Source organism: Echiichthys vipera (assembly GCF_963691815.1).
Source record: "Echiichthys vipera genome assembly, chromosome: 16".
NCBI classification, from domain to species: Eukaryota; Metazoa; Chordata; class Actinopteri; order Perciformes; family Trachinidae; genus Echiichthys; species Echiichthys vipera.
Window position 1 is genome coordinate 15,107,928 of NC_139841.1, and position 26,112 is coordinate 15,134,039.

The window sequence follows — 26,112 nt, forward strand, 5'->3', positions numbered from 1 at the left end:
CCTGTCCAGTCAGTGCTCCTTCAGAACGTTTGCATGTGCCAGATTTACCGTCCCTCTCATACATCCATCCATGGCCTTTCCCCTGTCCTGTGCACAAGCACCAACAGAATAGTGTTGTCCCATTTTCAGCGCACACACGGAACGGACAGCTAGCATAATATTCCTCATATTTCTACGTATATCACTCAACACCAGATAATGAGCAGTTTGCAACAGTCTTTGTATTGCCGTATTTATTAAAAATAAAACCTCTATGTTTTGTTTTTTTTAAATCTAGACTTTCAAGTGCTGACCACGAACCATTTGGACCTTTGTTGCATATCTTTCTTTGCCTTGGTCCAGACCTTTGAAAGTGTCCACTCCGCCGAGTCGACTGATCGACGGTAACAGAGTATCACGGGTTGACAATTATGTCTGATATCAGGCAATCTCTCTTCCTCATTTCCTGTCACTTCACAGCTATCACCAATTTTACAAAATAGTCTTTTAACTCTTATTGACTGTATACCATGACGAGCACAAAATGGTTAAACAAAGTCACTTTCACATGTGGTAAAAACTTTTAATTCCACTCCTTGGTCTGCATGTACAAATATCTATAAAAAGTGAACACATTCACTCTTTGTATGTACATTTTGCAGCACAAAGTTAACTTGGGACTGACGAGAGGACAGAGAGAAAAGAGGGACGATACAAGATAGTGATATTTACCCCCTACATATCCCTCAGTGGAGCTCATCAACGACATTTCATTCAAGTGCTCATAAGTCAATTTACTGTACATTCCTCCTCCAGCAACAGGGTGCATACGTACAGGAGGCAGAATAATTCATCAAAGCATGGCCATGATTCAAACACAGTACAGTCAAACCATGCAAACAGACATCATCAAGTACTTCATTTTCATATATATATTTATATATTTTCTATAATCTTAAAATCTATATGTGCAGCTTATATGACAAGGATTAAAATGAGCAACACCAACGGTAACATTTCCAATGCTAAACCTTGTGTTGTGTCAGGGAGTTTATACAGAGATATCCCAGACATCTGATTTGAAATGATTCCTGGGTATCTGGTTGGAATGTGGTTTACCCACCAGCTACGCATGACAAAACAAGAGAGGACACCTGTTTCTCAGCTTGTGTGTGTGTGTGTGTGTGTTGTACACACATCTGCTATCAAATCACATTCTTTGGAAATAGCTGCAGAAATTAAGGAAAGTAACAAAAGTGGAGGAGAAAATCATGACATGAGTTATAACAGGACAAAACATTTATAAGGACGTATCTGGGAGAACTGTGAACAAGTTAAAAGTTAAATGTTTAAGTTAAAAGTTTATTTTAAAAGACAGGAATGCTCCAAATCAGTGACAGAAATAAATTAAAAAGGAACCCAACATACATTTGTAGTATTGAAAGCCGATATAGTAAAGGGTCAATGAGAAAACAATCATTTTTACAACCTCCGCTGCCAGGATCCTTCATTTCTATGCATGCAGTGTGAGATCAAGTTGTTGCTTTCAGAGAAGTTGCTTGTATGCCTCTGTGGATATGTACGTGTTCGTGTGTGTGTGTGTGTGTGTGTGTGTGTGTGTGTGTGTGTGTGTGTGTGTGTGCGTGCGTGTGTGTGCGTGTGTGCTTGTGTAAAGTGTTCAGCATTCACTTGTGATTCGCCTGATAATTTAAGGTAGAGTCATCAAACAGAGGGTTCTTCACTTCCATCTCTCCAGTCTGTCAAGGAGGGAAGAAGATGGATTTTCAGTCAAATACAACATCAGAAAGAATTAGTGGTGTGTTTGTGTGTCTGAGTGTGTGTGTGTGTGTGTGTGTGTGTGTGTGTGTGTGTGTGTGTGTGTGTGTGTGTGTGTGTGTGTGTGTGTGTGTGTGTGTGTGTGTGTGTGTGTGTGTGTGTGTGTGTGTGTGTGTGTGTTTGTGTGGGGGTACTAACCGGTGCAAGTCCAGGGCACTCATATACTGTGAAGTCTCCTCCCACTTCCTCCTCATCTGATGTGACCTCGGTGTCAAGGACTTTCTGTTCAGGTTTGTTACTGAGGAAGGAAAAAGAAAAAGAACCGTTGAGTTAAGGCAAAGAGGTGAGAAGGTCACAGAATGAGGTTAGAAATTTTAATTCCACTTGACAGACATGACAGAAAAAAAACATGTAAAGAGTGGTACATTGTAGAAAAACAAAGGGCAACTTACTTTCCCATTGAAAGCATCTGCTGTTTTTGATGTTGGTAGTGATACATTTGAGCACTTTGAGCCAGATTCTTATCACCCATCTGAGGATACAACAGATGAAGGAAGTGTGGGTGACAACAGTGCATGATCGCATCGTGTGGTTATTGCAGAAGAAGAAGTGAGAAATGGAAACCAAGCAAGCTCTAACAATAGCAGTTAGGTGAGGAAAGAGCGGCCTGCTTACCGAGGTACCGTTGGCTGCGGCAGCGTGGACACCCGCCCCTTCAAAAGCAGGGTAGTCCACCTTCTGGGCCAGACGCGATTCTTTCTGTAACCTGTTGGGGGCACCGTGAATCTGAGTTAAAAACATTTCTCTTTTCATGTGCTTAAAGCTGAGCTCTTTTTTAAAATAACGTTAAACTTTATGTATTTTCTTTTATAATACTTTTTTTTATTCTTCTTCGCAACTGTTGTTAACTGTGTTTTTGTTCTGTATTTTGTTTTTAATGCTGTTTCTAATAAAATGTTTTGTCTTTATGTAAAGCACATTGAGTTGCCTTGGTAGAAAATGCGCTATATAAATGAAGATGCACATGGTGTTTAAACATCCTCAAATCTAAACTCACAGATCTATACATATAAGAGTTAATAGACGTCATGTGGTTTATCATTCAAATAAATCTAACTTGTACAAACTAAAGCCATTTCATCAGCTCTCTCTTGCGTTACTAAGTTACTTACTTGACAAAACAGATGGTTGCCAGGACGACTGCCACAGTGCCCACCACCACACACAGCGAGATCATAACTACAAGTTGACACAAAAAGAGGACAAGAAAGGGGAACAGAGAGCATGTTAAATAGTAAATAATGAGTGACTGAGTGCAAGTCAGATAACTACACCTCTGAGACATTTTTTTATGGGTGCTGAACATAATTATATTTTAGCTCAGTTGCTCATTATGAGTTGTTACGGTCATCTTGGGTAAAATGATATGCAACACAAAAGCAATAAACAGAAGAAGAAGAATTAACTGTTCTTTTGGGACAAATGGAGAACAAAAGTGATTAAAATAATCGTGCTGGCAAATATTCAGGCAGGAAGCACCAAACTGCTTAACAAAAATATGTAACAAAATGTAACTGGATTGAATTTCTATCCATCATCTGTTTATATATTATAGTAGCACTGCATTTACTACCATCAGGCTTTCACTTCCTGGGTGCCCTCCAAGGTACCTATGAAAAGGTTCCCTGAGAGCAGTAAAGCCTTCTGATTTGCGTTGAGGACATAAAATCATACTCACTGATAATAAGCTTTTCATTTTTGTGCGCTGGCACAGCTATAGGACCAACTCTGCCCTCAACTCCAGTGGCCCGTGGCTGGGGGGTTGGTTTGCCAGGAAGGGCAGAAACTGCAGGGAGGGGGGCTAAAGTGGTGGCATTCAGGACAGCTAAAAGATGATCCAGGCTTTTCTGTTTGTTTTTCGAGTCATCTGTCTTGCTTATTAGAACATCTGTCTGGATTGCGACGGCAGCTGGGGAGAGTGAGGAAGACACAAACAGAGACAGAGTCATAATCAAAGGCTACCATGATGGAAAAACACAAAATCTGATGGAGAAAGACTGTTAATAATGTGGAAAAATGAAATCCTGGATCACTCTCTATTCTAGAGCTTGAAATAATCGTCAGTCGTCATCAATAATCATACACCCTCAAAGTCAAAACAGGCATGAAGGGTTGTGTTTGTATAGGTATATTTCTGTTTTTTTAGATCGCTCTCAGTGCTCTTACCAGGATGTTTGGATTGCTTTTTTGATGGTTTGATCGCAGTCACTTCCTGTTTCTGGATGACGGAGTGCAGGTAATCGATCTCGTCCTCCAGGTCCGTGTAGAATGTCACCTGTTTACCTAAGGCACAGACATCATTCAAGGTTTCCCTGATTAACTTGTACATTAATTAAACTGGCTTTAATTGTCTTTAAGTATAGGCTTAAAATTAATAAAAAGGGTAACAAATAATCCACATTACACAAAATGTTGTTCCACTCACTGACACAAAATACTGCTTAATATAAACAAACCACCTCTATTCATACCACTGACATTAACACTTTATATGCATCACAGACACAGTTACAAGCAAAACACCTTGACCATGGTTCACATATTAACAAATATTAAACCAAAAACTACAATAAGCAACTCGTTTTTCTTTATGGGTATACTTAATAATTTTTTTTCAGTATATTATTCTATTCATTCACTGCCAATTATATTTTCAATTGATCATTTGATCTATAAAATCTGAGGGAAAATATATATGGATTGAGTAATATATTATTGATTTTATTATGATAGTAGACAAAGAAAAACAGCAAATCATCAGGATTTAAAAGCTGGAACAAGTGGAATATTTGTCTTTTAAAAAAGACAGAAAGAAAGAATTTAACGATTAAATGATTATCAACATAGTCACAGGTTCACCTTCTGTCAGTCCAGAAAGTAAGTAGTCAGCTCTCTGATTGTCTCAGTTGTTGTCTCTACTCATGTCCTACAAGTTTGAGGTTGAGCTTTTTTTAAGGTCTGGAAAACATCATTTTGCAACACTTTCTTGACTGTATATGTAAAGTGTGTATGAAAAAAAAAAGGAGACAGAGAGCACATGCATATGGTTCGGCATGTACACACATGTTTTTCAGGGTCTTGCCTCTGAAATGACACTAGGGAGTGTGCCTATATGTGTTGTTTGTTTGTGGACTGATAAAAAAAGGAGACAATACTAAACAGTTGTTAACAGCCCTTGAGGCCAGACAGTGAGCCACATTCCTGTCGGTACTGCCGAGGCGTCCAGGGGCGACCAGGGCCGTTTCTGTGTGGCTGTGTGTGTGTTTGTGTGTTTGTGTGTGTGTGTGTGTGTGTGTGTGTGTGTGTGTGTGTGTGTGTGTGTGTGTGTGTGTGTGTGTGTGTGTGGCCGGGGGAGGAAGCACCGCAGGGGGCGGGAGCAATCAGCCAAACATTGGCTTCACTGGGCTTCAGTTGCGACATTCACAATAGATCCCATAGCTCACTGCTAATGGCGGTGATCAAAGTGCTATTTCCCTCTATAAAGTTACCCAGCAATATATCAAACTTTAGGTGTTCGGACCCAAAACTGCAGAGGCGGTAAGTCAGGATAAAATGAGTTGAGCTTACATAAAGCAAGCTACAGGTGCTTGTATTAAAAAAAAAGCTAATTTAGCAGAGTACACTAGAGCACGATTTCATCCATTCAGCATGGGACAACACATGTACAATTGTATTGTATAACATCCAGGTAGAAACCAGTGAAACAACAGGTAAATGACCAGCGCCGATAAATCTATCTAAACAAATGTGTGATTACACATTATTACAACAACCTACATCACATCAATGATTACAGTGTCACTTTCACTCCAGAAGGCCAGCCATCTGGCTGAGCTAATGTGTATGATATGACATGACAGCACTTTCACTGCCTGCTTTGTTATTTTCTTACCCCCTCCACTAATAGCCATTTAGTGCACTCCATAGCAGGATTCTGTGGAGGCGGGATGCACCATCTGTACTTTGCAGGTGGCTGAGAGCTCCAACCGTGCCCGTGTGCCTGCCAGGAGCATATGGTTATAGAAGTAAAGGAGCTTTTTAAAAAAGGTAAGATATTCATTGCTGGTGAAGTAAAGTAAGTAAGTTGAGCAGTATTTATTTATAGGGGTATCCTCAAGACCCTACCTAGGCCAAAGCTGATAATTCACCTAAAAAGGGGGTGATTGTGTGTGTGTGTGTGTGTATATATGTGTGTGTGTATGTGTGTGTGTGTGTGTGTGTGTGTGGTTTCTCACACACCGACTAAGCACGCGCACCTCTCCTTGTGTAAGAGAGTTTTGTCACCGGCTTGATAATGACCCATAACCTCTCGAGAGACACCCAGGGGGCGGGCTGGTACAACAAACAAACACTAAACAGCTCAACAGGGATTGAGGGTCGCACCATAGACTGTTTGGGTCACACACATCTGTCCTGTTATATTTTCCCACTTAAAAACTATTCACATTTCTTCCTCACCCAACCCCCCCCCCCCACACACACACACACACACACACACACACGCACACACACAGTGTCCTCATTTAAAACACTAAATTGGAGTTCCCAGATCTTTATTTCACATTGTTGGCCATAATTTCTGTGCTAAATATAAAATGTATTGTGATGTAATCATACAGTAGATACAAAAAACAGGTAAAAAAAAAAAGAACCTCACATCTGACAAATCTAGAATCTATCCATCTTTATATTTTGCACCATATTGGACCATGACAGTAATGCCAAGCAAAAGAATATCATCAATGTTTCATATGATCATTGCTACAACAAAGTACTTAATTGATTACAAACTATCAGTTTTGATATGTCCCAATGTTGAATTCTGTGTAGCAGAAAGGCCAGTTTTCACAGTACCTCCTCCTCACAGTGAGAATGTCTTCAGTCCTGTCTAAAGATTATTGATTTATACTCAGTGTGTCCTGCTGCCCTCTAGTGGGAAATTTAATATGTGGCGTATGTAGAAGGAAGAGAGAGACTACAGGTCAAATTATCTGAAACTAGACTCCCGACTCCTGACTGTAACAAAATACAACAAGGGCCCTGTCTCTTTCAGACGTTTTCTAATTCATGTGCTCTTTCCACAGTGTTTGGAAGAAAGATCTAAATAGACAATTAAAAGGAAACAGACCAAAAAGGTCACAATTGAAACCAAAACTTGTATCTATTTTATTAGTCTGCTTTAAGAATGACGGAGTGGCGCAAAATCTAATTTTGCCTATTAAATCTAAAGAGGGTAAGGTTTAATTGTTGCAGTGATTCACACTCCCACCTACTATAAAAAGTTAGTCGCAGCGGACTGGAGAGCCTTGAGTAAATGTTCTAACCTTCAGTAAATAGTCCCATCTGTCTTTCATCCATTGTTTAAAAAAAAAAAAAAAATCAATGTCTGCAACAACCCACTGAAAATTATTATTTTTTAAAGTTCTTTTTTTTGGCAGAACTTCAGATGCCTATGCTAGTATCTGTTCATACAAACTGTATGGCCTCTTGATTTCTGTAATCGAATTGAAATTGAATTAATCTGTAAAAATTGAATTTTCCCATTTGCGGGACTAATAAAGGACTTCTTCTTCTTCTTCTTCTTAATACAGGCAAACTCAAACAGAGAATTTTGAAAACATAAAAATATTTTGTAAAAGCGAAATATTCAGGAGAAAGTAAGTATACATCATATTGCAGCTACTCGTGCTTGATCTGTTGTCAAATACTTTCCTTGTAACGTTGATGATGTCTTTAACCTCCATATAACTAATAAAACAACAACTAAAACGGGCATATACATATTTCATTTTATTGTACAAAAGTACAATTTAATTTTTTTTTAAATAGAAAAAGGAATGTCTTTCTCTTTTGCATTTTCACTTAGTTCATCACTTGATGAGAAAAAGTGCTAAGGTCATTGACTGCAGGTGTTAACAATATTAAAATTGCAGAAGCAAGCACCTTCCTTGTCTCCACATGACTGCATCAGCAGGTCTAAACTGTTGGTGTAGGTCCAGAACTGCAGGTATGGAACTGGGGGTAAACATTACACCATGCAGTTGAAATGTTACTGTTTACAGTTGTGTTAATATACAAATACGTTCTGTTGAATCTATTTGACAGATACATTAAAGTGGAATAGTGGTGCAGAAATGGTGAGATGAACATCAACAACCACACTGTAGATGTATATAAACAAATGTCACTTTTGCATAAAACAGTAGTGAAATCAATTATTTCAACAGGTTAAATGCAGTGTGACTTACTAGAAATTCACTCCCCATCAGTTTAGTGATCTCATCTCATGTCACAAAAAGTAAACTGCTGCAGGGTATTTGTTCATGTTGTGTGTCTCTGAGCCACTTAAACAGGTGTTTTTGAGTGTCTCTGTTCTCTGTCTATTCTCTCTCTTTATAGTTTGACTGCTCTATTCTACAATACATAATAGAAAAGCATAATAGAGTTGTGACAATACCGATACCACTGTACTGACTACTAGATCTGAATATGTATTGCAAAGGAAAAAATGGTATCGGAACATCATTGAAACATTTTAAAGCATACACAAAAAATGGGGAACAGATTCCAATTGAGTCATTAGTGTGGATTTGAGAGAAAAGGAGCTGCAGAAGGGAAAGAGACACAGCCCTGCCTTTAGCACATACACAATTTAACTGCATAAAGAACACATATCATTCATAGTCTGTTTAAGCGGCTTCTGAACAAAGAGCATGGCTTCGAGGCATACTGTATGTTTACCAATGGCAGCGCACACCTCCATGTCAAATACAAGCAGGTCATACTACCAATAAAAACTGCTACCTGCCTCACTCATTCGCCTTCCGTGCACTTTCATCCTCTTTGAGTTGAGTATGTGAAATATTAGACGTTTGAGACATCCAGCAGGGTGATTTATAGGGATTTCTACAGCAGCAGAATAACCTTGAATTCCTGCAATTTACACGCAGTCAAACCGAACAACAAGTGCGAGGCCACATACAGTATGTGTAATAATGTATGACAAAGAAGCTCTGAAATAATAACTGTGAACGCAAGTTAGAAAGAGTAGCATTACAGTAAAAGATGTGGTGTTACTGCAGTGACTAGAATGTGCCAATAGTGAGAGCCGTTACATTGCAGGGAACAGCCATCCATATTTCATTTCATTATTATCACTATTTATTTAATTAATAATGAATTGGTTGATTTAAATGGAAAATAAGTCATTGTGCCCCTTTGAATTGAAGGCAGCCAAAAGGCCAAAGCGTATGTGTGAATAGTATTGTGAATTTGCAAGTCTTCAACATACTGTAACTGGACAATAAATGTCAACTCTGTTCGTCTCTATGTGCCCTGAGATAGACTGGCGTCCTGTCCAGGGTGTACCCCGCCTCACGCCCGATGTCAGCTGGGATCGGCATTCGGGATCCGAGGGAAGGTTGAAGATGAATGAATGAATGAATAAACCCCCAACATCTGATAAGCTGCTAACCCTATTAAACAGCCAGGAGAGGTGGCGTAGAGGCCGTGGTGTGGTATTATTAGGTAAAGCAAGCAACCGTACAGCAGTAGCTATAGCTTCACTAGAACTATACCAATTGTAATTTTTTTGACATTCGGAGATATTATTATGGATTTAGAATGAAGCTTTGTAAATCTGTCGTCATATTTTATGACATCATCACCCTAAAAAAACCCAACTCAATTTGAACACAGTAATTCATTGGATTAAATGTCAATGTTTTCCTACATTACATCAACATTCTATTATTCATATATCTTGTCAGTTTCGTCAGCATTAATACATGTAGGTAGCAGGCTAATCCAATAACACCATAAAAAATGATGAAATAATAATTCGGCTTATAGAAACATTATGCTACTACAGAAAAAAAACGCTCTGGGGTTATTGGAAATGTTTGGAACGCACGAGTCAATCCTTTGCAGCCACCACTGGAATCTAACTCTACAAACAGTATAATACTAATCATTTTAGTGTAGCCCTTAGTGAAGTCTTTATCTGCGACAAATAAAAAAATAAGAGAGAGGATGAATAACTTATAGTGGGGGTGCAGGCAAATTGTGCGTCAGAATCGACGTTTTTTTGATAATGCGGATTTTCCATTTTTTAGCGAGTGCACAAAATGTTAGATAATCAGTTGTTTAGACCTGAAAACACAGCCATCGTCATTTTTTCTGAAGTGAAAGTGAAGCGACCACAGAGGTGTGATTTTAAGTGTGGCAGCAGTGCTTTATTATTTATTTTGTTTTGAGGCATTAAGAGATGTGCGTTGCCCCTGACAAAACAAATGTGTTATATTTAGGAGAGTGAAATTAAAGTCATTTCATCTGTTCATTTCAACATTGTGTGTGTGTGTGTGTGTGTGTGTGTGTGTGTGTGTGTGTGTCTGTCCGTGTGTGTGTGTGTTTGTCTATATGTGTCCATGTGAGTGTGAAAAATAGACAGAGACAGTCTCCCATGTGGATCACTGTGTTTTGTAGTCTCTCTGGGATTTATGTAACCACTGGGGAGCTTAGCTGAGGCCTACGATGTACTGGATTCACAACATCACACAAACAACCGCATCAGAGACATTTCAAAGTCCAAATACTGATAACTGTTCAATTTTTATCAGCAGGGGCTGATTTCACAAATATATTTTAGACTGGTCTTTAGTGTTATACCAGTCTTACAGTTATTTTGCTGCAAGAACCATGTTATTTGTATGAATTAAGACACCTATTTAAAGTCTGACTAGCAGTTTCAAGCCAAAGTCAAAGTTGTTTATCGTTGTGAAACTGGGCCCAGAGTGTACTGCAAAAAAAAAATCATCCTCTCTTCTTCTGCGTAATGTGACCTTTCTCTCTAATACATCTTCACACTCATCTCCTTCTAATGTTTACTTCTATCTCTGATGCTGCCGCCAATAATTTGAGCCAAGTTTGTATCCTCTCCTGCTGCAGACCCATCTAAATTATTAATCCTGCAGAGGCTACACACAAAAACACACACACACACACACACACACACACACACACGCACGCACACACACACACACACACACACACACGCACACACACACACACACACACACACACATGCACATTTGTGTAGAGGCAAGCCAGTGCGCTCAAATATACACAGGATGTTTCAATTTCTCTGTAATTTCTGCAGCGCCCTCATGAAAACACGGCGTGCCAGCAGTGGGATGATGTGATATTATGGAAATTAGAAAAATAAAATGTATTTTCACACCTTGGCTCTTTCATTGAATTACATTAGATTCAGTGATGGAGATGAAGGGCAAAACAGTAAGAGAGAGAAAGAGAAAGAGAGAGAAAAAGGGAGAGGCATGTCATTTAAGTGATTAAAGCCACCAGTGCATGCGTGTGTGTACATGTGTGTGTGTGTGTGTGTGGGTGTGTGTGTCTGTGTGTGTTTGTTGCAGACGCAGCAGGGGCAGGGGCGGATTAAACACAGAGGATCAGGCTGCACAATAGTTGTGAGAGACATGGATGGGAGAAGGGGGAGAGAGCGAAGGACCACAACACGGACCTAGAGAGGAGGAAAGATTTAATTGGACATACATGAGATACTGAAAGAAAGGAGGAGTAAACAGCTCAAACTACGATTGACAGGGGAGGAGAAGGAGAGCAAAGAATCAATAGGCAACTCGGAGAAAGAGGTGGAGTGGAAGAGAGATGTGGGCAACAGGATGCAGAGATCAACTGGAAAATAAAAGAGGCAGTGGCAAAGAATGAATATAGAGTGATTTTTTTTAAAGAAAGTAGAGAAAGAACAACAGTGAGTCAGTCAGTATATGCATATGCACTCTTGTAGTAACGGTCATTTAAAGCAGGTTGTTTTAGAAGAATTGAGGTTGTAATTAGTTTTAATTAATCTTCAACTTATCAAGCCTAATATTTTTCTGTGTTTTCATTCTGCAAACAGGCTAGTCATAAAGTGAAATGATTTTCCTGGTGTCTGACCAACAGTCCAAAATACAAAGATATTCAATAAATAATGATAGAAGACAAATAAAAAAATATTTGTATTTGTATTTTTTGCATGACAACTATGTTAAATACTTATTTGGTCATTAAATAGTTTGCTGTGATTTAAGCTCTATTTTGAACAGAGCTGATGCTTGTGTTAAAGTGCGATTAACTGTGAGAATTAAATGTGGATTATAGAATGAATTCCTCTTTAATTTCTTTGTAGTGTTACTGGATGTTACCCTGCAGGGTACAAGACATCGTTTCAGACAATAATCTCATTAAAAATAACCTTATCTTGTTTGCATATACAGTAAATGCACTGACTGAGTTAGCTGGTCAGTGCGGGTTAAAGAAAATCTGGGGAAGGGTGTCATCTCTAACTTCCCTTCTTTCTGTATCAGTTCAGTTCACCAGGTGTGTCCGAGGGAACCAACCTCTGACGTGGCAAACACATCTGAAAAGTTTCTGTTGTGAAAATGAGCGGGTGTGTGTGGTGAAAGCTGCGAGCCGCATGAGTTTGTTGGTTGTGTGTGTGTGTGTGTGTGTGTGTGTGTGTGTGAAATGTTTGCATATTTCATACCATGCTGACGGTGTCTCGTCTTAACCACGCAGTGCCCTTCCTCGTTCTCCTCCAATGGAGAGAGGCAGGGGCCACAATGGGAGGAGCCAGGCTTGCAGAAGTGGCGTCCTTCTTTGGCACAGTCTATATGTTGAGGGCACTTACTGCGAGCTGGGGGAGAGAGAGTGACAACAACAGTTTCATTAGCATCCCAAAAAATGCTACTGTGACGCAGAAAATGCTTGTAATGAGGCAGTTAAATGTCTGTGTGGAAAGAAGTACGACAAAAATATTTTTAATAAGAGATGCTTCAACTTTACAAGCGTTACGCCTTTCATTAGTGGACGTGTCAGCTCTACTGCTCCATTCAGAGATGAAACATCTGCCCTCAAATAAAGCGTCTGCTGATGTCAGAACAATAGAACTTCATGGATGGACTCTCTAGTCTTCCAACGACTCAAGACGCTTTTTAGCCAGAGTCACCCCCACACACACATTCACACACCAACGGCACAGCAATATGGGCCTCAGTGTCTTGCCCAAGGACACTTCATGGGACACATGTTGACTGGAATAGCTGAGATCGAACAGCCGATCTTCCGATTAGCAGACGAACCGCTCCACCTCCGCAAATCATGGCGTCCATATGGGTGATGTTAGAAAGATAGGACAAGAATGTTTGGACAGTGAGAAAAGCACCTTTTGAATAATTTTCTGCATTTCGCAATGTGGTGAGCTCCACCTGTTTGACAACCTGAGTCAGGTTAAACCAAAGTAAAGAGTGATCTACAGCTGCTCTCTCACAGATCTGCCAGCAATCAGGTCAGATAATCACTTGGCCTGATTACTGTTGGTTTGGAACAAAAAACACCGTATTTAGATACATGCGCACACACACACACACACACACACACACACACACACACACACACACACACACACACACACACACACACACACACACACACACACACACACACACACACACACACACACACACACACACACACACACACACACACACACACACACACACACACACACACACACACACACACACACACACACACACACACACATAGAAGAAGTGGGACACAGAACCGCAACAGGTGTGTTTGGTAGCAGAGGGCAGGTGGAGCACTGGGGAGCTATCAGAGTGGATAATGAGCCCGGCAGAGCTGCACAGCCGACCAGCTAAAGGTGAACACAGTAGGTGTCGATGCATAACAGACAGGAGGTGATAAGGTGGGAAGAGAGTGAATGAACCCGTTATATTCCAAGGATAATGGGCCTTAAAGGTCAGGGCTGTTTAAGTCAATAGGTGACAGAACATTCTCCGACTGTAATGAGGTTGCAGAGATGCCGAGAGCACAGATGTAGAAGTCCTTGAAACACTGACCAATCAAAGCAGACTGGACTTTTTCAGAAGGGGCACTTAAAGAGACAGGCGCTGAAACGAGGCGTCAGAGGGTGAACACACGTATATTCAGACTATGAGAAACATAATAATATTGTTACATATAATATGATTTTTGAACATTGAAGCATTTAAATATGTTTTATTAGAAACCCAATATACAAGTATGCACCTTAAAGCATAACATGGGGGCTTTAAATTATCTACTTAATTGGTCAAACAGACCTACTGTATCAAACACGTTTTCATTAAGCATTCATTACTACCTATGCGATGTGGCTTTGATAAATCAGAACTCCCTAAGCTATGAGATGCAATAAAAAATATTGAAAAACCTTCTTGTTTTTCTGTTTGGCAACAGAGTGCAGTCATTCCTCCTTTCTTAACTCGATTTTTTAAATTGCTACATAAGTGAAGAGAATTACACATGACAGGAGATCACCGAGGGGAAAATCTCTATTTACCTCCATGGCAACGAGGCCTCGAACATCAGAAAAGCTTTGCCATCGAGCACATGTGCAGAAATGAGTGTTGCCGAGAGGAAGAGCAGATAGAGGAGAGGCAGGGGATTGGCACTTGGCTTTTGTATTCACACATACGTGTATTTGCATCGTATGCACACATCCATCAATACATTTTTCTAAACATATTTTTTTTTATCTAAAATGGACAATACTTATACCAAGATTTAATTTACTGATGTGTATGGATTTATTACATATTACAGTGCCCTTTTTTCACACACTCTACAACTACATTACTGCTGCTTTTTCAGACTTCTCATATGGATGGAAAAATTATGTAACTGGACCAAACGCAAAATCCTCTCTGATTATCTCTTTGTCACTTCTTAACGAACTTTGCTTGTATTCTGTATTTCAAGGTCTCTTTTTGACACGGCCATTATTGATTTAGGTCAAAGGTAAGTCACTTAATGATCGCAGTAAAAAGGGAATGTAACTGCATCATGAAAAGATTGACCAGTTGAGTTTTCATACACGATACCTGTTGCTAAAGACAGAAAAAAGGACAGAAATCCTAAAAACATAGTTGAACTAAAAAAAGTGCTAAAATGAGCAAATCCACACTACCTGAAACTAAAACTAAAGAAATAAAAACACCACACATGTGCTGCAAACACAAGCAATAAAAATACTAAGGCAAACACAAACACATCAACATCTTATGTCACTGGTCTGCCTTGGGGAGTGACGCATGTGTAATCTGAGAAGCTTTGTTGCCTGTTTGTTTTAAAGACACAGAAAGCACAGGAGGATGGGGACATTTGTGAAACATACGTGGCTGAGGGCCAATGGTTTATCCACACTTGGATTTATGGGTAGAAAACTTAATAATAAACTGGCACAAAACGAATATGCAGATAGACAACTCCCTGAGCGTCTTTGATTGTTAGTTGTTGTTTAAAGTCACGCTCTGTCTTTTTCTTTTCCCGCGGCTTGGCAACAACTCTGTCACCTCAACGTTTAATTACTGCCTCACCTGCTCTGCCCCGTTGCCAAGTTATTCCACATCCCTGTGAGTGCGACATGCTCACGACGATCCCCCTCATTCCTGATTTCATCAAAGATTGATCTCTTAATTGTTTTCTCTCCTCTTCCTCCCTCAATTGTCGTGGTTTCTATTTTTACTCGCCACGTGGCCTCCCTTTCATTTCCCTCTAGGTATCATACCTAATCCTTTCACGTGTTCTTAACCATTTCCTTCAATCCCCACGACCTTAGAGAGAAATATAGTGTCATTGGAAATAGCCCTGTGAGTGGAGTGTAACTCTACTTGGCCGGATCTGTGTTCGCCTATGTGCATGTCATACAAATAAAACGCAGATTCACTCACATCTAAAATATGATTGAATCTGAAATATTGAAAGTATCCTACAGTACCTGCTTGGTAGCTTTTATTCTTACTCCTAATCACAAATGCAGCAGCAGACTCGGCTTTATTCTAAAGCTGCTGTCCACTAACTTTGTTATTTTAAAAAACTGCCAATATTCCAGATCATTCCAGATGTCTACTGTGTTGAATTATGCATGGCTGTAATAAGTGTAACATCGCCTTACCTACATTCTACCCACTTATTTCCAGCGCCTTTGTTCCACCTACACCCATCTTTTAACTCTGCCTTCATTTTGATTTGAACCACACACTTGTAAGTTTTAGTGATTGCATCTGTCACGATAATTGGGCCAGGGGCGTAAAGTTGGGAGGGCCAAAGCCTCTTCCCCTACTTCCTGCCCCCTTGCTCGGATCAAACACATTTTCCAACTTGCCGTTTTGTAACTGTATCTTGCATACAGTAGGTGCAACACTATAGTACAGTGTACAGTATAGCTGCCACAGACAGACGGACAGACATATAACACCTTGCAAAATACACAAAACCTCTCCAGGAGCACATTTTACCATAATGACACACACACACACACACACACACACACACACACACACACACACACACACACACACACACACACACACAATATCTGTGTTGCAGTCACAGCTGGTAGCCTGTCATGCAGCCATGGCATCATGTCTCCTGCCCTTTTTAAAAATCTCCTCCTTTCATTTGCTCCCTCTCCTTTCCTCACCTAACCTCACTCATGAGTCATGTTGCCAAATTATTCAGCCTCCCATTTTTATCCGACTCTTTGATCCGATCCCAGGCCCCAGATCGGGTGCGGATGACTGCACTAAATGTCACAGATCAGAGATCAAACAACCCATTTGTGTCTAAAACCCCTTGTCCTTTTTTCATTTTGAGGATTACACAATTTCGAATAAATTTGTCAGATATGTGACTGTGTGTTTGTATGTGTGCATGTTATTTGGGCTCGGAATCACAAGGTAACTCCCATTTGTGTTGTTGTGTGTGTACTGGTTGTACATCACAGCATATGCAACAAAAAAGAAAAAATACATACATATATATATATCGGTCAGAATACTACGAAGCCCCCCTGGTGTCGGTCAAGAAAAAAAAAGATGTGTACTAAACTGAGGAAACAGATTACTAAACTGAGGGCACAGATTATTAAGCATTGTCATTGTGAGCATGTTAGCACAACAGCTAGCATGACTGGCTTAGACAATATTTTTTTCAACAGATATTAAGTCCAATATTGCAACCTTGAAGCTGTCGACTGCCCCTGTTCATATTTCATACTCATATCCAATACATTACAAGTAAAACGTTTCAAGACCACACTGGCTTTCGTCAAGGTCAGCCTTTTGAAAGAGACTCTTTGTACAGAAGAAATAGCCATATATATTACATTTAATCACTGCCTTATGAAGTGCTTTTGGTTTCACAGACATTTTACGGACCAATGAGATGAGAAAAGGTTTGAATATAGTCTACAATATGTTCAAATGCACTATCATTTAAATGTCAGGCAGCCAGTGATGGGAACAGCTCTAGAGTGAAATTGTAGTAAAGCAAGATACACCCACGCCTCAGTATCACAGGAGAGTGTATTAAGATATTGGTGCAATAACTCATCGCAAGAGACTGTATCTGAGTGGATTGCTAAATAATTTACTTTATTTGTCCTGACTCAAATGTCATCATGCACAAAAAAGACTACTTGCAAATAAATTAATCACTGGTGTCTAAGACAAAAAGGGAAGAGGCATTTAATCCTTGTTGATCCCCATGAAAGCGAGAAACCGATATCCTCTATATAACAGATCTAGCATCTCAGCACCTTTGACCAGCTCTTCATCTGCTATTCATCACGTTGGAAGTTAATATGGTGGAACCTACTGCAGTCACATGGATGCAGATAATTATTCTCCTCACACACAAGCACCCATTTATACACAAACACACACCAAGAAACAGACCAATTGTGTGTGTGTTTCATTATAAATGTCTGAGGCATGGCAACAGTGAGAAAAAGAGGGTGAGAAAAGCAAAGTGAGTGAAAATCAGGGACGAGCTCAAGTTAAATACATTAAAAACTGCACTCACCAACAGCTGCATTAAAAAAAAAAAAACTTTTGTTCTAACTACAATGCGATAATATGTTTTTGGTGCACCAGTAGATTATTATTCGACCAAATTCACAAATACATAATGGCACTTTTTGTGAACACAGCTGAAGCAATACAGACGCTCATTGGGATAATTATAACAAAGCAACTCAAATCTATTTCCCAGCACAACAAAGGAGACACAGAAGTGAATGTCAAGGCGCCATAGGAGGGTGGCCTTGCACCAACACGCCTCCCACACAGTGCTGTTGCTAATTAGAGAACTTAATCAAGGAGATATAGGAAGAGAAATACAATACAAAAGACAGACAGGGAGATGGAGATGGAAACGACACGTCATTGCAGTGCACCGGGTTGTTTGGTATCGGCAGAAGACAGTGGAAATGTGAAAAAAAGCATTATGTAAGTCAGGGACTCAGAAAGAAGTCCTTGGAACGAGTGAAAAACGACTATCTTAACCATCTGCTGCTGCTGTTGCCAGGCTGTGTGCTCAGCAGCAGCTCTGCCAAGAAGAACTGAAAGGCAAACAGAGGCATTCTCGCACAGCCCGGTACACATGCACACACACATACACACACACACACACACACACACACACGCACACACGCACACACGCACACACAAAAGCCTGCGACTTTCAGGTCGTGTTAAATTGCGCTCTTTCAAGCTGTTCCAAATCAATAATTGTGTGTGCATATGTGTGTGTATGAGAAAGAGATTTAGAAGGAAATAGGAAGTGGGTAGCCCAGGAGGGTCATACAGTATCATTGTGTGTGTTTCCTGACACTCTGATAGTGGACGGGAAGTAAGACAAACACTCCTAATCAAGTGGGAACATTTAAGAGCTCTGCTTCAGCGCTCTTCACTTGATATGTAACCACACTGTTTATTTCCACATGGATAATGTGTGTGTGTGTGTGTGTGTGTGTGTGTGTGTGTGTGTGTGTGTGTGTGTGTGTGTGTGTGTGTGTGTGTGTGTGTGTGTGTCTGTGTGTGTGTGTGTGTGTGTGTGCGCTTCATGTTTATTCACCATGCCTCACTCCTAAATAACAAAAACAGACAAATGCCAAGCAGGCTGTTTCTAATGCTTTGTTTTCATAGGCATCAGCTGGTAAGAGCACTGCTATTCTAGGCTGTGGGTAAGGATTAGCCAATATATTGATATTCTATGTAAGCCATGAGACAATAAACTTACTATACCAGCCAAAAACAAAATGTTCTTATCTAAAACCAAGGTTCTCAATTGATTATCCAGACAGTATAAACAACATGCACTCCATTACAACCTTTTTAGAATCCAATAGCACAACACATACAGTATGTTTTAAGATCAGCAACATTAAGAGAAAGCAGAATAACTAAGGAGTGCAATAAATGGGGTAGACAGAACAACAACACAACTGCGTGATCTAATGCTGTAAAGATGAATTGATTCTATGTCACCCATCAAATTACTAGTCAACTATTTTGATCATCAACTAATTAGTAATTATTTAAGAAAAACAAGTCAAAATTGTCTGATTCCAGCTTCTTAAGTGTGATTATTTCCTGGTTCCTTTACTCCTTCATGACAGTAAACTGAAGATCTTTGAGTTGTGGATAAAACAAAACATTTAAGGACGTCATCTTGGGTTTTGGAAAACACTGACTGAAATTTTGAGCCACATTTTATAGGTCAAACAACTACTTAAGCATGTATTATAGGAAAAGAAATAAGAGCTGCAGATAACGAACGTAAATAGTATGTTTGGCTTGCTTAGCTATCTTAATAAACAGGGTATTATGCCAAAAATTAGCACATTCTGAATACCTTGGCTTTGTGCAGCCAGGGCATTAAATACCTCAGAAAATTGTTCAGTCAGCCTTTGCAGAAAAAAACCTGCCACATCGACCTAGATAGCTTCACTTCTCAGAAAACAGTGTCAGAATACTCAGAGCCTAAATTAGATGACTACATGCATGGAAACTGTCTACCTTATCAGTTTCAGTGCACTAGTGTAACGTAGGTGACGCAGTGACTCCATCATGTAACATTTTTTTGCCACGCTTGGTGGAAAATGGGGCATGACTTGCACCTGTTTAACACGCAAAGATACATCGTAATGCTGCAGGCAGGAGGAAATGCAACGTCGGTGGTTACAACACGAGTCGAGAAACAAGGTAAAAAGGAAGTGAATAATGAAAACAGAGAATTTCATTCTCAGTGTAATTAAAGTCTTTGTTTTTCACGTCTCTTGGTGCAGTCATCTCTCACATTATCTCTCACTGCGTCTGTCATTTGTCTTGTTCTGTTGCGGTAACTTCTGTCATGTCAGACAGTGATGAGTCTAACCCATTACACAGGGGATAATTACTGCGTCATTATCATTAGAGTGAAGCAGAGCAGCACTCCCCGCAGCAAACAGAACAGAAGTTTAGGATTTCAACAATGGCAGCAAGAATGTGGCAAATAAAAGATTCCTGATGTAGTAATTTCTTTTTCAGGGTCATCGTATTTGCTGGACTTTGACTGGTTTAGTTGTTACAGTAATCTGTGATGCAACAATTACATTTTTTTTTTACTCAGTTACTGAGTATTCATTCAACTGGACTAACAAATGAAACAATTAACCATTTGGCTCACAATTACCTTAAAATTAGTTTTCAATAGCAATCCTGTGTCATATCATATCAGAAGCACTTGCTGACTCAGTATCTATTAACAGATTTCTGGGTATGAGCACTAAAGGAGAAGTATCAGCGATGATATTATCGATGCTTCTGTATTTAAATCAGGCAACACAGATGCTGTCATTCTTGGTAAGGATGTGGCTACAGACAAACGCAAACCTGCGTATATTACACTGATGACAAAGTCATTTAGCTGTTTTGTGATTGGACAAATAATCACAGAATTGGGACAATAACAGACAACAGTTTGTACGACAGTTATGGTTAAGAGAAGAACTAAGACTGATGAGCATACTGTAGTGCGTTTCATTCCGGCAAAACGGTGCTGCTGCGGCTTGATCAAATGTCTGCAACCGCTCAGTAAGTTGATTAACTGTGGTCCTCTCATTTCCTGGAGAGGTCTGGTATGCTCTCAAATGAAGAAGTCTAAGGTCGGGCGGAGAAAGGAATAAGAGAGAGAGAGAGAGAGAGAGAGAGAGAGAGAGAGAGAGAGAGAGAGAGAGAGAGAGAGAGAGAGAGAGAGAGAGAGAGAGAGAGAGAGAGAGAGAGAGAGAGAGGCAGTGGTTTGAAGAAGCCATCACAGCAAAGCCTTGGCTGACCACTTATTTTTCAGACCTCCAAGTTGAGGCAACAAGGACCGCAATGGGGCAGATCAATAATATATTTCCTGGCTGTCGCGTAATTTCCAAATGATGGTTACCACCACATAGTTGCGTGGTGATTTTTCCCTTTGTCTCACTGATAAACGCTGGTAATGTCAAATCCCCTCAAAGACCACACAAGCTACAAAGGACATCCATTTGAAACCACAGGGAGCACTTGTTAGCTTTAAACTGCATTTTTTAATTACTTCCTGGAAGCACTAAGTTCACATACAATATAGTGTATACCAAACTAAATTTAAGGAATGAGATTTAGACATTTCCCAATTAAACCTTTTAGAGGTTGGGCCAGTATTATTATTGGCAAATCTGACAAATAAAAATCCTCATCTCTCGTCATCTCTCTTTAATTGCATACATACGTAAGCCACACATAATCTCCAGTCATGGGGATATGAATCATTAACCCTGGGATCTTCTCAGTGGTCTTTATGTCGCATGAGTGTGCACATATCCTTCCCCTCGACTTTTCATTGCCCTCTCAATCCCCACTACAGCGTATGCAGATGACTAATTTTGCCGCAGGGCAAAGAAAGGTAATTGAAAAACACTGCCACCACTGGCTGTGTGTGAGAGACACTGAAGGTATTAATCGTTAAAGATTAATCGTGGTGGAAGCAAAGGCCGGAGGCGGTGGCTCTGTGAATAATCATCACAGCAGTTGTATGTGGCATCGGTGAATGACAAACCTGGCATTTAAACGTGGCAGCACAACAATGATCAGGATGAAAAATGATATCAGGAAGTGATGGTGATGTTTCTACAGAGACATGCTTCAATCAGAGCTGCAAGGAAATGCAAATAAATCAGTGGAAAAAAGTGACTTTTCTGCTGCTAATACAACAAAATCTGCAAGTTAAGGAAAATTAATTCTGTATCTTGGCCAGCAGTCTAGACACCTTTTATGTAACGGATTGGGTTTATAGAGATTTTTGGATTAGGCTACTTCCATCCTAAAGAACCAAATGTTCTGTGAAAGCTTTCTGGCATATGATACACATGATGATTACGATGATGATGATGATGTGTCGACGTTCTCTGAATCAATTAATATGCCCTTCATGCTGTTCCTCACACTCCAGCAAAATCAACCTGAAACCTGACTCGCTGTTGACACTGAATGCGCTTTTTGAGCTTCTGTAGATGCCTCCCATATATTAAAGTATCTTTAATTCATTTTAAAAAGTGCCCGTGGAGTAGATAAAACAATAACATTCTTGTGCGGCTACATTATGCAATGTGCTGTTATCACTCACTTCTAAGGGTGAAACTATGTGTTATTTCAACACAACATACTCAACTTATAGCCCACATACTGACGCCCTGTCACACATTGTGTTCAACAAGATGCGTTCAAACATAACAGGTGTTATCATGTCACTAGAACGATACTGCAACTGCTGCTGACACCAAACATTATTCTTTCCTGAGCATGTAAAACAGGAGACCCACTGGAGGCGACAGGGTTTTGACAGCTGTGTCAGTCTCCATTTTGTGACAAAATGATGATGACAATGGAAAACTTATTTATGTCACCAAACCACCAAACCCCCTCACGGTTTTGTTTTTCACCTCATCTCCAGAGAGGAAATAATGATATTTGCGTCAGTTGAATTTTTAAGGAAAATCGTCACACTTCATTTACCCTACAGGGGGGGGAAGATGACACTGACACCATGTCACGTTTTTTTTCCCCATCCTCTTTTTCGTCTCTTTGTCGTGCACAAGCAAAAGTCAAGCTACACAGGTTACAGTGAGCTGTAGTGAACCACGACAACTGCATGAACGGGTTTTTGTTTTGGTGTAGACTAAAATATATTAAACTGTATAAGTCTGTGCCCAACCATGGGAGTACAATTTAAAGGCTCAGTGCGGGTGCAGTGTGTGTGTGTGTGTGTGTGTGTGTGTGTGTGTGTGTGTGTGTGTGTGTGTGTGTGTGTGTGTGTGTGTGTGTGTGTGTGTGTGTGTGCTGTGTGTGTGTGTGTGTCTCAGATAAAGGCTAAAGATTACATGTGAAAGTCCAGCTGTTGCTTCTCCCACAGGGATTTAGTGTTAAAAGCTCAGAAGCAGATTATCTCCCCCTGCACACATGAACAACAACCATCACTGTGCGGAGATACCCGCCTCACAAACTCACATAAACAGACGTAACTGCACTCAAATATGTACACTTCATACTGTATATCTGAAACAGTGCTCAAACCAGTTTCCAGGTAATTTAATCCTGTTTTCACAAGTGCAAACCATTGCTTAACTTTCTCCTTTTCCAAACAGTGTGACGCATGCAGTACTATTTTGGAAATGACAGCCACTACCATGCCATTGTTTCTGAGATAGTAGGCTATATATCACACACTGGTTTATCAACTAATCAAATCAATAATAATAAATACTAAATCAATGAATAAACCATTCAAAAGGCAGCTCCATAATATAATAAGATAAGACTCTAATTAAACTGGATCTACAATGGAAATGACTGGATCTACACTTCATACAATGAACTGCACTGAGTGACCTAACAAGGAAGGGAATTTCTATTTTTCTTCCATAATTGTTATTTCCTTGTGCTCTTCTCTCACTCACACAGAGGTACACCTACTTGTCTAACCTGTCCAAAGCGTCCATCTGAACTCATGGGACATCCCACACTAGCTGCTTTATTAACAACACAACTAAACAACAGTAATAGAATAAACTGAGGAAAAACACACGTATCTCACTAAAGAAGATTTTATTTTAAAGCCCCTGTCTTTCTGTTTGTCACGAGCTCATCAGTTAAATATGCCCCCGGAGCCTTAACGGTTGTTTCTGACACAAGCAAAATAAGCTAACACTAGCGAGGGTAAAGTGGTTTGTCTTGTGCCGGCTCCGTGTTTGTGAATATGTGCGGTGTCGCTGTGTGTTTACCTGGAAGGCTGGCGCTGACAGGGACGACACAGAGGAGGACCGCGGCGAGCAGCGGCAGCGAGGCCCGGCGCAGGCGTCCGTTCCGCGGGCTGGAGAGCAGCAGCATCCTTGGGGTCTTCTTCTCGGGGACGGAGAACCGCAGACGGGGAAGGAGTTTGATGTCATTCCCCCATCACCTCTGCTTTTGTGTTTATATGTATTTTTCTGTGTGTGTGTGTGTGTGTGTGTTTTTCCCCCGCAAAAGTACAGACAGAGATTAGCCGGGCAGAGTAGGTAAAACCGGGACGCAGTCTGTGACACACTGCGCACTGTAATCCGTGGCAGCGGTGCTAAAGATAGCGGAGCTGCAGGCAGGGTAGGAGGGCGTGTGTGTGTGTGTGTGTGTGTGTGTGCTCGTGTGTTTGACATGCTGCCTTCAGCGTCTCCTCGTAAACTCCTAAATTCAATGAGACTTGGCAGACAGAAGACTTCTAGTCCACTATATTTCAGAGGAAATATTGGACTCCACTAAATATATTTGGCAAATTTAGTTACTACTTACAGATTTAGATATTAGATTATTAATATCATAAACAATGACATAACATATATTGTTATAGATCGAGCTTCACAGCAGTATATAAACTGAATAAAACCAGCCACAACTTTACCAGCTGCGACATTTAAGTGATATTTACATTAATCTATCAATAATTATAATCTACTATGCTGAAATGAGCCATTCTGCAAAATGAGCACTTTTACCTTTTACACTTTAAAAAGGTTGAATATGTAGAATGAGCAGAACACAACCATCTAGTGTCTCAAGATCGTAGTCGCAACAACAAAATATAATGAAAAAGCACTAGGGTTGCCAGGTTGGTCAGACCCGGTCCAGTAGCCGAGACCAGAGTCTGTTTGACCTGTTTGAACCCATCCCCTCTAGCAAATCGCACCATAAAAACAGGTATTGCAGAGTTTGACTGACAGTTACTGTTAGCCGTTACAGCTCAGTCAACATTAAAGTTAGCTTACTGATCAAGAAGAAACTTAGCCATTTCAGCGTGCGTTTTAATGCCGTTGAACTCCTTCATCTCAGTCCATTGAGTGAATGCTTGACCTATATTGACTCTGGTTTTTGCCCGTCTCCGGTCACTCAGCTACTGGGACAAATTAGCAGCTGCAGGATTGGCAAACTCCATTACACCCGGTGCCAGCCTACAGTAGCTGCACCCAACAACAGACAACTCTGGCAACCTGCAATGCCCAACGCTATTGGCTGGTACAATGTAAACAAAATGTGACAGAAAGTCATTGTCAAACCCATCAAAACAAACTGTGGTTGTATTATTATTATTTTATTTAAATATAGCTTTTAATAAAGATTCTACATATTGAACCTTAGTCTATGCCTTTAAGTAAAATGGAATGAGTACTTCTTCCACCACTGCTACTTGGCCAACTACGACTTCTACTGATAATAATAATAATAATAATAATAATAATAATAATAATAATAATAATAATAATAATAATAAATAATTGTTTAAAACAAGCTCAAAGGGGCTTTACACAAAAAGGAATGACACATGTATTAAAAACTTAAAACCACAAAAAGTGAAAAACAGTACAATAATAATTTCCTAGAGATAAAAGACAACACTAGTCATAAAAACATTCTGATAACGATAAGACAATTCTAGTATTTTAAAAGACATAAACAAGTTTGAAAGAATGAAAATTGAATGAAAAGCAATAGCATTAAAATAAGTTTTGATTCAGCCTATTATTATTATTATTATTATTATTATTATTATTATATCATTATTATAGGCTACTATTTATTTGTATACTGAAGGTAACCATTACAATTAACATTAAATAGAATAAAAATGAATGTCAGCAAAATCACTAAAAATATAATTATTAAGGAATGATTTTGAACTTCTGTTTTTGCTATACAGATAGTCTCCACCCTCACATGATGGCAACTAAAACATCAACGGAAATTCATATTCCCATGTGTAAATGTAAAATGTTATGCTTTAGTTTAACCAGGTGTTTCTGCGCGTACTTACATTTAAAATGTCGATGTTTCCCATAGCACC

The 26,112-nt window shown here is 39.8% G+C and overlaps 1 protein-coding gene across 1 annotated transcript; it reads right to left on the reverse strand.

Annotated features, from left to right (window-relative positions):
* Positions 1 to 681: 681 nt before the first annotated feature.
* On the reverse strand, positions 682 to 24,315 carry npdc1a (neural proliferation, differentiation and control, 1a). Its single transcript, XM_083929958.1, has 9 exons — positions 24,026 to 24,315; positions 12,377 to 12,526; positions 3,982 to 4,098; positions 3,494 to 3,724; positions 2,928 to 2,994; positions 2,431 to 2,521; positions 2,208 to 2,287; positions 1,954 to 2,053; positions 682 to 1,736 (listed from the first exon to the last, which is right to left on the reverse strand). The coding sequence occupies exons 1-9, from the start codon at positions 24,129 to 24,131 to the stop codon at positions 1,665 to 1,667; spliced, it is 1,014 nt and encodes a 337-aa protein (XP_083786084.1). The 5' UTR covers positions 24,132 to 24,315; the 3' UTR covers positions 682 to 1,664.
* Positions 24,316 to 26,112: the final 1,797 nt, after the last annotated feature.